Below are 14,212 nucleotides of genomic sequence, written 5' to 3'. Positions count from 1 at the left end.
CTATGACAAAGGACAGGGTTCTACACGTAATTTATCGAGATCAGAACCACCGACCACGTCTACAAGCCAAATAGTTACCAGTGCATCTCAAAACGATAGCTAAGCATAGACAGACATCCCTAAACGTGCAGTGAACCTGAGAAAGCTCACTACAGAAAAGATGGAGGGTTCCACTTCTGAACCACATTTTGAAAAAATCAAACCATGGAGTTAGAGCACCCGACTACAATGCAAGACTAGAATGAGATTCTGAGAATGGGGCAACAAGAGGAAGCAAAAAAAAAAAAAAAACTACAGCAAGTTAGCTAGAACTTTAAGATAAGGGATATTATGTTCTAGCCACTTCAAGCCCCCTGCACCCTCACAATTCACCCATTTCCCCCTCGCCCCCATCGGCATTCTCAATCACCATCCCCATTCCCAATCGCCATCCCCATTCCCACCGTCATTGCCTTCTCCCCCCCTCTCCTCCTAGACATGTCTCACCCGTGCAACTTAGTAAGCTGCCACGACCCCCTGACTGGTGTCACCGACATCGAGCATCACGTTATTCACCGTGTGACGATCAATGCTAGCAGGGGACCCCCTTTGTTGATGCCCCCCGCGGCCATTCCTATGGCCACTTTGCCATTTCTTCTTACGATGTTGGTTTTGGGGTCCAATCGGCTCGTGGTTACTTTCAGTAGAGAAAGGCTGAGTGCTGTTATTGAAAAACACAGTACGCCCACTAGAGGTCTGGTTATTGAACGACTGGTGGTACCCGCCATTACCCCCGGGTCTGTTATTCCCGTAGAATCTGAAACCTCCACGGCCGTAGCTTGAGTTCTGGTAGCCGTAAGCCCTGTAGCCCCGCGAGGTTCCGTTCTGGCCATAATTGTGATATTGTGCTCCATGGCCACGATTGCCGTTATGGGGGCTTGGAGAGCGGTTGTCGTAATGCTGTTGCCAGTGGAAGCTATTGTTACTGCCACCAGGTCGCAACAAGTCTCCAGGCGCATCTGGCTGAGTATATTCGCATTGTTCCTTCTGCTCCCTGGTCTGGTCCTGGGAGTCAGACTCTTGTTCCCGTCCAGAAACAGCATCCAGACCGTGGTCATGAATTTGTGGGAATGTTGGCTCAGCGTATTCTGCGGTGTTTCCACCATCTGCTGTCTCCGCCGCAGCTTCCTCCTCCTCTACTTCGGTGACTTTAGTATGAGAGTTAGCATTATCACAAACGAAGGAAATTTCAGTGTTAGAATACTTACTCCCCGTCAACTGGGTCCTTCCACGCCACCTTGTAGCCGCCGTGGTGTCCTGTTCTATCAAGGTATGCGAAGTGTTTTCGACAGGAGTGAGAGGAGGGCGGTTGCCCCCCATAAGTACTTCTGTGGTTGAACTTTCTTGCTCACCGCTCTCCTCAATTGGAGATATCTCTGGAGATTCAATGACTACATCATGATCGGGTCCATGCTCAGGATGGCTAGTGTTTTTCTCCGGTGGGGTGCGTGGTAGCTCTTTCTCAGTACTTCCGACTTTTTCACCCTTTTCAGTACCCTCGGTGCTTCCCTCCTCCTCCATGCTACCTAGGGGGCGGGAATGTGCGCTCTCGGAATTACCGGAATCCGGTTCATTTCCATCACTCCGAAGACAATTCTTACCCTTCTTGAAATGTAGCTTAAGTCTCTGGGTCCGCTCTTCCTTTCGTTCGGCATAGCTTACGAATAGCCGCTTCTTGCCAACCATCGAGCCATTCAGTTTTGATTTTGCATTCGCCGCATCATCTGCTTTAGCGAAGGCTACAAACCCATACCCGATACTCCTATTAGTCCCAGGGATCATGGCAAGATGAGCCGAGGAAACAGGGCCATAGTGCTCAAACAGCTTTTTGAGCTCGTCAGGGTCCGAGATAACATTGTCATCAAAGTTCTTGACAAACAGATTGGCAGGGTCTGCTGGCTTCGGTGTTTCAGGCACAGCCTCAGGGACTATGGCTTGAAAAGAGGGTTTTGATGCCGACCTGGTTGGTGTCTCCGCTTCCTGAGGGATTTGGGCAGATCGTACAGCTACCGGAGATGGTGTCGATTGCTCATCCGAAGGTGAGGTTTCTTCCTTCAAACTGCGATCACACTGGGGAGTACCATATCTGCCATACGGATAGGAGCCGTTGACAATGACTGGGCCATGGGCCTTTTTCTCGCTTGCACTGGAGACGAGTGTGGTAGACGAAGAGTTGGAGGTCGAACGGATGTGGTGATCTCCACTACCTGTCCCTGGAGAAGATGGAGTAAAATTCGAAGTAGTTGGACGGTACGAAGGCCGACGAGAAAAGTTTCTTCCGCTTTGGAAGGGGCGATTCACACCACGTCCCTGAGCTTGCCACCCGAAAGCATGGGCATGGAAGGGCGGCGAATTTGGTGGGGTGCTATACTGCACATAGGGTTGCTCGAGGCCAGGGGGTGGCATCATATGAATCTGTTGATGCCCGTATGCAGAAGGGGGAACGTGGCCGGGGGAAAATGGAAGATAGGACTGGTTGAAAGCCATCATTTGTGGGGTAATTCCCGCAGGTGTAGGAATTTGTCCCATAAACGGATGCTGTGCCCAATTCTGATGAGGGGCGGTAGGGCAGTAGATTGGGAACGATGGCGTATGCGGTCCCTGGAACCCAGGCTGTTGGGAACCGTATTCAGGGCCTCCCATAAGAGGTTCCAGGTGTCGATAGCCAACTTCTAGAAGACAATTACGTATGGTATATTTATCAAATGCTTCCTGAGCCTGCAATACGTTAGTATTATTTAAGCACGAGTCGTGAATGGAGAATGGTTTTGCAAGTACCTTCTGAGCAGCAAAAAATGTGGCCATGACCATATGACCGAATCTACGGCCAAAAGGGTCAAGAAATGGAAAAATGTAACACCCTTCGACTGGGCCTTGCTCAGCGAAAAGCATGAACAGTTCCTTTGGAGACATGTCGAAAGGAAGACCGGCAACAAATAACGCCTTACTCATCAACATTTGTGGACGGCAAGCGTCACCACTATCATCGGAAGCCTTCATCCCGGCACTCGGAGCACCACCAGAGTCGTAACCTCCAACATGCCCATTAGTAGTAGCCGAGAGGTTATTCTGACCCCCATTATGATCCCGGTGCCGGCGTTCGAAGGCGTGCTCCTTCCTAGAATCGGGACGACTGGTTCCACGGATAGCGTTGAGGATCCTCTCATTGCCCTCAGTATACTTACCATACCCAGAATCTTGGCGAGAGAAACATCTGCGTGGACGCCTCTCGCGTGGTTTAATAGTCCTAGGGATGAGCTCGTAAGCAATCCATCCCCCAAACTTTTTCACAGTAAACAAACTGAAACGTACAGCTTCCTATCACCCAGGACAACTTCCGCAGCCTGAAGGGCACGTTGGGCATCCTCGACATTGACATATCGAACAAAAGCATATTGCCCGTTACCGCCGTCCTTGGTTTCATACCCAACGAAGCGGCGAAGAATATCGGTGATTTTACCTGAAAGCGATCAATTACGATTCATGAAGGGAGAGGATCATGTTTACCGAACTGACTAAACGCTTCACACAAAGCAAAGTCTTCGATAGTGCTAACGAGGCCCGAAACGTAGATGACATTGGCTTCATCGCCCTCCTTGTAACCAGGTTAGCATTATCCTCCCCGCCAGGGATCAGCGGCAACTTTAGCTTACTTCATTAGTTTGGCTTCCCGAGCGGGAGTCCGCATAGTTCGCATAGGGGTGATTTTGGTGGCGAATCATGTCATTATTGAAAGGGTCTGTGCTCATGGTGTTGCTGCGGGAGCGGTTGGCAGGGGTGACTGGGCCATTCTCCTGGCCGCCGGTGGAATCCGGAGTGCTAGACATGATGTTTTTTTTTTCCGACAAGATAGATTGAGCAAAGGTAGAAATTTTTTCCGGATATTAGCGTGGAGAAAAAAGTGGTAAGAAAAGATGTTAATGTTGGCGAGAAGGAAAGCGGGATGGTGTTTGGAGAGAGAAGCGGAGAGGGCGGGGGATGAAGAAATGTTGAAGGGTGGCGGAGGAAGAAAAGAAGAAGAGGGCAGAGGCTTAAGAGAGGTGTGTGGCCAGATATGATGGAAAACGCCAGCAATTACGGACGCTTACGCGGAAACTCAAGTTAGAACAGGGAGGAAAGAGAATTTGTGTGGGGAGCAAGAAGTGGTCTTTTCTTTGTACGCGTGGGTATGTAGGAGAGAAGTAGATGAGGATGTGATGGGAAGTTAAGTAAATACTATAGGGAGGGGGAATACTACAGTTGAGCCAAGGAGTGAGAAGAGGAGTGGTATAGAGAGTAGGGCATTTCTGTGTAAAGCGGGAATAGGGGAGGAAATGATTGCTATTGTTTGTCGTCGTCGACTTGTCAACGAGTGACAAACGATGCGTAGTCAATCATTGGCGTTGGCATGCACAGCATCACGTGATTAAAGGAAATATCCTCGCTAAATAGTATAAAAAGTTCACGAGTATGATAGAATGGGAATTCACGTTAATATTTCGAACATTTCGAACTTAATTGCCATAGGGCTGAGGAAATTTTTGCTCTACTGGCGATTCTCAACCGACACAAGGAACCAATTGATGGAGCGATTGAACTGTTAAAAATATGGGAGGGACCCTAAGAAAATCTACGTTTTCACCCAGTTATCATACTATTATTTGATCAACGGTACAGTACTCTACGATAGCACCATACCCTTTGGCCTGCCGCCCGGCAAATGCAAATGCGTCCTATGCTGAACCGTTAAACCACTAGGGAATAGCATTTCTTGGCTATACAATGAGGTTGTTATGCCGTTCAAATAGGCATACTCGTTGGGTCCCATAAGCCTGCATTATCGGCAATATCCGGGTCATATACTCGAGTAGACATATCATCTGGGAGAAAAAACACAAAGGCATACAATGAATATGGATGCTACTCCCTAGTAACTCGTTCAATTCCTCAAGGGTGAAGTAAACCCATTAAAGAAGAATTACCCATGCAACCCTAGGAACGGTGTCCTTGACAAGTCTTTTTTGGCCAGTTGGGCAAGGAGTCTCACTCGTCCGATTTATCAAGCGCCCCGCCCGATATGAAAGAGGGGGTACGGTAGATTTCCGCCAGCGTTGTTTCCCCACATTTCCTGTTTTTTTTGTTTTTTTGAAACGGGCGACAATCCCCTTCTTGCGCGATGAACCGTTTCTTGCCCCTTGCCCCTTTCATTCACCCTAACCCCATGAAAAAGAGCAATAATTTGAAAGTGGGGTAGGCCAAACGCTCCAAAAGATGAGGTCAAGAGATAGAGGCAATAAGCAGTTCTCTGGGTATAGTATGATACCATACTGTACTGGCGCGTACACTACCAGCCGTGGATAATACCGATGGTTTAATAAAGGGAAAACATTCCAGTTGCACAAACATCCTAATCCTATTATATCCTCCAGCTCCCTCCCTCTCTTTTTTGACCGCCGAATGTGAGCGGCCTCCCCTCCAAAATTGACGAATTGCTCCCTTACCAATATTCCACGGCCGCGAACGGACCAGTCTTCGGACTGTGAATCCCGAGAAGCATCATACAGGAAACAATACCGATAGCAGTGAAAGCAACTGAAGCTTGGCCTATATTTCGAACCCGGGATTCGGAGTTGACCCCCACTCAATATATCCTCCACCGTGAACAGATTCGACTCTTTCGCACTTCTCCCTCCGCACTCGAGTGCGGTATTGGTGGGGGCAACTTATGGGGCTGACTCCATTCATGTGTATCACGACACTTGGTATCAGACGGTGTCGTCGTCAGATGGCCAGTCAACCACACAAGTCCCGTGAACTAAACATTTGATCTCGTTTCAAAAACGAGCACACACTGTGGCTGAATCCACGTGCCGATATGGTGTTCCTCCTTTCTTTTTTATTTATTTACCGATTTACTTTCTCGACTTTGGTAGAAACCTGTTCGAGATAAGAAGATTTTTATGCTTTTCTTCTCCCTTTCTTTCACCCTCGAGATTTCCCGGGGGCTGATATGTCTCGCATCCAACGGAGACGCAGGTAGCGAGGATTAGTCTTAAAAAAAGGCAAAGACGTACCGTACGGCAAACTTATAGTACTCGTACAGTACCTAAAATTGTGGTTACCGTAGATACCTTTTAAATCGGACTCGTCCTTTCGCCGGGCTCATATCTTCCGCTTCGTCTATGATATCTAACGTTATCTCTTGATTTTCTTTCCCCTCACCTACACCGCACTGTACAGTACCGTTATCCTGGCTACCTCGGAGGTGCAGGAACGAGGAAAAAAACATATTCATCCCGATGGTTTTTGTGCGTTATCTACTGCTACTACAGGAGTTTTCGCAGAGCTCTGCACTCGCGCTGCATCGCTGGCATCCGACAGGAGTGAAGCAGAAGCAAAGCAGAAGATCATGGGCTGTCCCCGCGACACGGAGCTTTACAAAAGCTCGCCCCCCCTTCCCCAGCATGCACAGGGCTATTGGGGGAGGGGAAAAATAAATGTGATAAAAAAAAGTTGAGTTGAAAAATGTACCTTGCCAACCTACATAAAGCAAGTGCATGAGAAGGGACCCTGTCCTGGTCCTAGTTTGCAGCTTGACGACGTTCCATCCAGCGTCCGTCCGTGCCCGCCTGCCGCCATTATCATGAATCTTGGAGTGTCGCTAGGTGGGGGTAGCGAAGTATTTTTCTTTATAATCTTATTGTGCCGCCTTATCCTACGAGCATCATGGAGTGTGCTGTACTGTACTGTACCTGTTCCAGGCACGAAGTACCGAAAACAGGGGATATATATCTTATATTGGCCCTCAGATAAGCACAGGGGGGTTTTTTTTTTCGCCGTATCTCTCCAATCCCAGTCTTCGGGTACTCATACACCTTGCCTGGTCAAGTACCGCTACTCGTACAGAACATGGGGCTGTGCGGTTAACCGCACAGGTATCCTCATATCATACTAGGCTGTTTTTTCTCTAGTTACCTTTGTTTTCCACTCATTTTTGGCGTTTGGGATGTACGAGTACTTAGTACGAGTACTGGACCGTTGTCACCAAATTCTCACCTACGATGTTTGTGGTAAGTTGCGGGAGGGAAGAAGGACTTAAAAAGGGAGGGGAAGGGAGGGCCCACGGATACCCGTATCTAACTTGCTACAGTATCATACCGCAGTAGCTACATAGGGAACACGATAAGTGCAGTAAATTTTAGTGTATCATGGCAAAAGGGCACAAGTACCTGTACTGTGCTGTGCTAGCACTGTGCGCTCTCCATTGGTACAAGTGGACAACCGGCAGTCGAGCAATCCGCCACTTTTTTCAATAAATCCAACAGCGAGCTGACGGGAAACTTGCTCCCATTTTCGGGTCTGGTCATTATCATACCTGATGTGGTATGATAGGGTACACTGCCCCATGCATTCTCATGTCACTTACGGTGGTCTACAGTATGAGTCTCCGGGGAATCAAGATACCGGTAGTAAGAAAGGATCTTGCGAATTTAACGCCAGTTGGCACGCAATGAGAGCAAAGTTAACGCGACAAAGGGATGCTCGTTGTTCGAGCCGGTGCCGAAAATCTACTCTACAAAGCTTGTCTCGGGAGGAGGCATGGTGGTGCTGGTTGTATACTTTTTGGGTGTATTGTTTGAAGACACCACCGGCTAATATCCCACGCAACCTGAAGGCTGGGAGCAGGATGCTGCTTTTTAATTCGGCTCACCCCCCGCCTTCCCCGTCTTTGCGGCTGCCGAAGTTGACAGATCCGCCCAAAGCCCAGAGATCGCGGTGCTCGTTTATCCCAGCGCCTGCATAAATTATCGTCCTCTCTGTCTCTCGTTTCTCACTTTCCCTTCTTTGTCGGCCGTTCTAGCCTATCTTATCTGCTCTGTAGGTCGTGGCTGTTGCCCCTCCATTAACTAGCGGTAACGGTAGTGCTTGCGGCTTGTTTCTTGGCGGGAACTGCTTCCACAAGTGCTCCCCGTGGGTGATGAGTAGAGCACCGGTACCCGAGAACGGGGGGTATGTTTTTGTATGGGGCACTCGAATACCGCCGGCCCGCACACATTTTTGCCGTAATATTATTTCTTTAATCCCTGTTTTCGGGTACTGTACCTCTTGCCTGGGACGGGTACTGTACTTCTTGGAGCTTTCAGTATTGGCACATCAGGTAGCGTCACTCGACTCATTCGCCCCGCCAGTCACGAAATTGGCTTCGTGATTTACTTGCTTTCTTGCGCGCTCCAAGTTTGGTTGCCATCTTTCCCACCCTTCTGGGTTCGTGACACCCCTTCTCGCACACCTACTGGTACAGTACAGTATCATACCTCCCACACCCCTGCCACAGACCCGTCAACATCCCATCCTTCCCCCTCTCGCTTTCCGGAAAGTATCATAAAAAGGGCAAAAAAAAGTTCGGTATCATACTCCCTGCTCTCTTCCTTTTCCGCTAGCCGCCCTCAACGTTATACATAAGACCCCACCGTCCACTTACCATCGTGACATACTGGCAATCAGGAGCAAGGTTGGTTTCCAAAAATCCTTTTAATTTTGCCCTCGTTCTTTGTATTCCCTCCTTACTTGCCCAATTACTGTTCCACGTTTAGAGCTTCAATCTTGTTGCTACCGTGCTTGCTCTAGCGCTATTTCCTAGCTTCCCCCGCTCTTGAAAGGAGGTCTTTTGGCCTTTTCCCCTGGTGGATACTGGTAGTTGAGGCTTGTCTCGCGAAGGAGATATTCATACCTTTTCGTTATTTGACTGTGACGGGAGGGAAAGGGAAAGAAAGGGAAAAAAGAAGAAAGGAAAGGGAAAAAAAAAGAGTACAAGTAGAATCTTCTTTTTAGAAGATTCATGACTTGCATGAGTGCCTCAATCCAATTTCTTGTTAGTTCTCCTGCTCCTGTTCTGCCTATATCGTTTCCTTCTTCTCGTTCTTTCTCTTCCTCTTCCTCTTCTCGAGGGATGATCTCCTCGCGATCGTCTACTATATACTCGGAGTCGTCGACGGTGGCCGGGGGTCCTCCCTCCTCGGCCGGTTCGTTCAATTCGGTGTTCGAGGGGAGCACCTTATCACCGCCAGACTCAGCTGCGTCGTCACGAAGCAACAGCTCGCTCTCAGCGTACTCCGAGTCATTTTCGAGTTTTGAAGGAACTTCTGCTGCCAGTGGAGTTTGCAACGGCTTACAAACGTCTGTGAGGATTTTACAGGAATGCCGGTTAAGCTTAATCCATATTCCCCTACACCTATACCCGCATTTTGTTCAGGCGGTTTTATCGTTGATACTTCCCTCGATATCCCCGTCCCCGGAGGATGGGAAGCCATGGGGTGGCAGAAGGACGGAGGGAACAAGCGGGTATATGGATGGTGGCGATGATGATGATGATGATGGTGAGGGTCGTGCGTATGGATCGGGTTATGAAGACGAAGGTTTGGTTCCGGGCTACTATTCTACTGGAAGATCTTCGTCCAAAAGCAAAAATTTTGTCAATATCTCAGTGACACCGGTGGAGTGCTCTGTTGTATGTTCTACCGAGCAGGTGGAAAACCTGTTTGCACCGATTATACAAACCCTGTCATCGAGTCACAGGGAAGAGGTCAGGATTTCAGAGGACGAGTTTGTTGCGATTCAGGTTGACGGAGAAGGGCTGGATGCGGGTCAGAGGGTCTTGGACTTGACTAGTCCATTGGCATTGGCCGGAGTGTGAGTAGTAATATTTCGGGAGACCAGTGGCAGATCACTATCTACGCTATTGGATTGTTTTCTCAGAAGTCTAACGAGTGGTTCGGTTCGCTTTACAGCCCCATATTCTTTCTCACGACCTATTTCTCGGATTATATCCTGGTTCCGTCGAAGAACCGTGGCAACGTCACCAAAGCGCTGCAACGACGGGGATTCGTTTTTGAGAAGCATACGGAGGCATTTGTCACGAGCCCTTCGCATCACCGCAACTCATCCTCCGCCTCCTCATTTAATATCGCCCCTCCCTCACCACCGCCAACCACAGTCGGTGAACTACAGATCAAGACGTTTGAAACCCTACGAGGGCAGAGCATAGTCCCGCAGGTGAACAAAAATACAAGGCTAGTATTATGTGCCGGTAGGCGCTCGGTTAATAAGGGCAGAGGCAGTGACGATAGAGGGCTCTACCTGGGGTTGGTCAAATGTCTCATTTCAAAGCCTCAATTCTTGAGCGTCACCTTGACAGACGCGGAGCCTGCATCTCTTCTATTGGAGAAGGAGATGCTCCCTATATTTGGCTCTGACAATGCCCTACTGGGTAGCAAGGAGGACGTGCTCATCCCCATCCTTCTGGATTTGAGGGGTCTTCCTGTGGATTCTACGGGGATTGTGTGTGGAGTTGCAGGAAAGTTGGTGGGAGGGACAACAGGGGAGATTCTGGACAGGACCGAGGCGATCGAGATGAGTTACCTGAGTACTGCTAGAGCTGGAACGGTTATCGTTGCGGAGGATGATCTTGCTAGAGCTGTTGCTGCCCTGGGGGTGTAATTGGGAACCCCACGCTTTCACGTTACGTTAGGTTATGTTGCGTTTGCCTGGGCAAATGGAAAAGCGGTCTTCTGTTTTTTCCTTTCTAAAATTTCCTATTTGGTCTTTCTTGGGAAGAGGCGGAAATCTGATTTGTCGCATTAGCTCGCTTTTCTTGCTAGAGTGGTTGTCTACGGTAATTGGTGAGGGGAAGTTTGTATCGTCTGCTTCTTGCTTTTTTGATCTTTTCGTTATTATTGTTTTATTTACGATTTTGATTACCATTTCACTTCCTCCCTCCCAAATGGACGGCGGACAAGCACGATGCATGTTCTCTTTCTATGTATATATTATATATATTTAACTTTCATCTCTTCTCTAGATTATTTTCTGGAGCAAAGGCGCAGTCAGTGTTGGCACTGCTCTATTTTTTTCTTCTTCCAATGTTCTGGTACGGTATCTTACTGCGACATCTTTTTTGTTTTTTCTCTTCTCTTTCCTTTTCCTGGTTTGGAGCCTGGTACGCTACGGGGTCGGTGCACGAGTATCACAAGGGGAAAGAAAGGAAGGGGAAGGGGTGACAGAAAGAAAGGTGTGCATGCCAATGGGGTGAGAATGAGATCACGAGAACCAGGAGACCGGGAGTTGGCAGCTGTAGGCGGTTGAAGGGGGACCATATCGGTATTACTTTTTACTTATTTCTATCACTTCATTTCCCCAACGTTCTCGGAGGCTATTGCAGCAAGGTTGCCATGAGCCCGGTGAGAGTTTTCTATGTGATACTCAAACAGTCGTTCATCGGGAGTACCGAGGAGAGCTTGGACTTGGGTTTTGGATTTTTGCGTTATCTCTTGCGAAATGGTGAAGAGACGAGTAGAGCAGAAGTAGTAATTTTACAGGTAACGCAAGAGAAGTAATGCACAAGATCGAGAGCATGAACTAATCTCACTTCGCGAGGGTCCGACAATCGGAGAGATTATTCGCAGTTGAAAGGGGGAGCAACAGGATCACAGAATTTATGTAGGCGGACAGATCCATCAGTGTGTTTTCACATTTTTTGGCCTTCTAAGGACCGGGTTTCTTCAACTTTGAAGTGACTAGCGAATGAAAAAGGGCCACACGAGTGCACCACCACACACCATTGGTTGCACTAACCTGAGCCCCAAGACTTCCCTCGCTCGTTCCCTACCTCAAACCATCGCACACAATTTCCAACCGCTGCAAGACGCTTTTTTTATCATAATTTTTTTTCCACCTCTTCCTAGACTACGGACATACTGCTACACTCCGCATCAGCACTCACTCAACACCCCTCACCTATCGTTTCCTATCGTATAGCTCCGCCACCATCGCCATCATGGCCTCGGCCATTTCCCATCAAGTTGCCATCGCACGCGCTTCACTCGCTGCCGGTCTCCTCCGACCCGACCCCACTGCTGTCTCTCGTGACGAGATCTCCAGTTTTCACACACTGCTGGAACAGGCACTGAGCAAGTGCTCACCATCGAATATCCAGGTTGCTACACACATACTTTTTCCCCAGACCGCATCCGCACCGCACTCACCATGAAAGAGAGAAAAATGACGAAGTACTGGGAGAAAGGGAGAGAGAGAGAAAGGGGAATTTTTGTTTGATCAAAGTTCCTTTCCTTTCTCCCCCCGTCTTTTGATTTTTTTGATCTCTTGAAACATTCTTTTTGGAGAAGACCAAACATGGCTAATTACTTTGTTGTCCGGATGGTTTCTCCTTTTCCCCGGCTATGTTTTTATGTGAATAGAATTGCAAACGATGGATCTTGAGATATATGAATTCGCGTGCTCGGTTCGCCGCTCTTGGGAAATTCCTGACGGCTCTATCACCTTCGCTTTCGACTTCGGCTTCCACTGCGGCTGTTGGGAGGACTAGTGCCAGGAGGAAGAGGGTTAACGTTTTATACTTGGTCAACGATTTATTGCACCATACCACCTACAATGAGCCTTCCGACGGTTTGTTCGCGAAGGAGGTCGAACCATTTCTCGCCGATTTGTTCGCTGCGGCAATGTATCCAGGGGCAGTGAAGCAGCTAGCGAGGTTGGGGAAGCTGTTGGATATCTGGGCGGAGAAGGGTTATTACAGAAAGTCGTTTATCGAGGAGTTGAAGCTTATTGTTAAGGATGCTACATCGGCTACTCCTGCTGCTAGGCCCACACCGTCCGCGGACTCGGCGAAGGCCAAAGTTTCGGTGGAGAAACCACTCTTGCTTCCTCCTTTTCATGGAGATCCGTCGCTGCCATTCTACGACCTTCCGGCGGCAAACATGCTCCCTCATCTGATACCCAACTCACCGACGCCCATAAATCCGCGCTTGATGAAGCCAATCCAGTTCTCGACACTAGTCCCCAACGAGTCGCTTGCAGCTGCGGTCAAAGACTTTATCAAGTCTGCCGACGATATGTTCAACGGTGACGACGCGCTTATAGAAGATCCGGATGCAATCGGAGGTGGAGGCGGCGAAAGCTATTATGGATGGAGCAAGGACTTTTGCCATAAGATGAGGCAGAAGAAGCGCGCCGCGTTGAAGGAAAAGCGATATTCCCGTCGCCGGACCCACAGCTATTCCCCAGACGCGAGCCAGCAGAACAGATCGGCGTCGTGTTACTCTCGGTCGAGATCTCCCTCTCGAGATAGGAGACGGCGGTCAAGGAGAGATAGCAGAAGTGAGAGTCCTTCATCTCGTTCCAGCTCTCGCTCCCGCTCCCGGTCACGATCGCGATCGAGATCGAGATCTGCAGAGAGACCTTCCTTTCAACAACCGCGAGCTCAGCCGAACATCCCCCCACTTGCTGAGACGCACCAATATCCTCCTCACCAATCAGGATACCCGGTCCCACCACCTCCTCATCACCTCCAGTACTATCGGGCACAGCCAGCGTTCCCACCACCACCGCCTCCGCCCCCACAAACGCACAACTGGAACATGCCACATGCGCAACAGCAGCAGCAGCAGCAGCAGTACTACCAGCAGCAACATCAATACCAGTACAACTACGGCGGCCCTCCCCCACCACCTCCGCCCCCACCCCCGCCCTCTGCGCCTGTCGCCCACCACCAGCAGCAGCATCAACATCCATCCGCAGGGGCACAGGGCTGGCAGCCACCACAAGGACCATCTCAAGATGGTGCGTACACGCAACAATACGAGGACTACCGATCCGTCAAAGGGCGGGAAATCGGTGCTAAAAGAGGGTGGAAAACCTGAAATCTTTCTCTTTTCTCTCCTTTTCTCCTCTCCTCTCCTTTTTTCCTTTTCAGATGGGTGTCTGTTTCATAGGGCGTTTGTCTTGACTACGCTTTCCTCATTTTTGTTTTTTATTTCACCCTTCTCGCGGGGGGTTTTGTTTGTTGTAGTGTAGCAAGTGTGATAGCCTGCCTGATTGCCAACGCGAAAATTACCTTACTTACTCTCGGACCGGACCTTTCCTCTTTATCCCCTTCCTTCCTTCATTCTCCCATGCCTGCTTACCAGCTGGCCAGCCCCCGGTAAGCTTCCTATCGCCCATTGCATCGTACAACCAAGCAAGTATGATTGTCTACTGGGATACACTGCTCGTACAGTGCCGGTTCGTTACTCGCTTTTTCCCCATGCACTCCGAACAGGCAATCAAGTACCGTACCGTATGCACGTTATCTGAAGCGGATGGGGGGGCAGGTGGGTGATACACGAGATAGGGAACCGCA

General features: G+C 49.3%; 2 protein-coding genes; both read left to right on the top strand.

Annotated features, from left to right (window-relative positions):
* Positions 1-8,357: 8,357 nt before the first annotated feature.
* Positions 8,358-10,869, top strand: GSTUM_00011738001 (uncharacterized protein). XM_002842102.2 has 4 exons: positions 8,358-8,890; positions 9,215-9,332; positions 9,429-9,708; positions 9,807-10,869. The coding sequence occupies exons 1-4, from the start codon at positions 8,858-8,860 to the stop codon at positions 10,513-10,515; spliced, it is 1,140 nt and encodes a 379-aa protein (XP_002842148.1). The 5' UTR covers positions 8,358-8,857; the 3' UTR covers positions 10,516-10,869.
* Positions 10,870-11,737: 868 nt separating this feature from the next.
* GSTUM_00011737001 (uncharacterized protein) lies at positions 11,738-13,931 on the top strand. XM_002842101.2 has 2 exons: positions 11,738-12,010; positions 12,273-13,931. Exons 1-2 carry the CDS (start codon positions 11,852-11,854, stop codon positions 13,731-13,733), a joined length of 1,620 nt encoding a protein of 539 aa, XP_002842147.1. The 5' UTR covers positions 11,738-11,851; the 3' UTR covers positions 13,734-13,931.
* The last annotated feature ends 281 nt before the right edge of the window (positions 13,932-14,212 follow it).

Source organism: Tuber melanosporum, assembly GCF_000151645.1.
Source record: "Tuber melanosporum whole genome shotgun sequence assembly, scaffold_9, strain Mel28".
NCBI classification, from domain to species: Eukaryota; Fungi; Ascomycota; class Pezizomycetes; order Pezizales; family Tuberaceae; genus Tuber; species Tuber melanosporum.
This window is presented reverse-complemented; position numbering and strand designations above follow the sequence as displayed.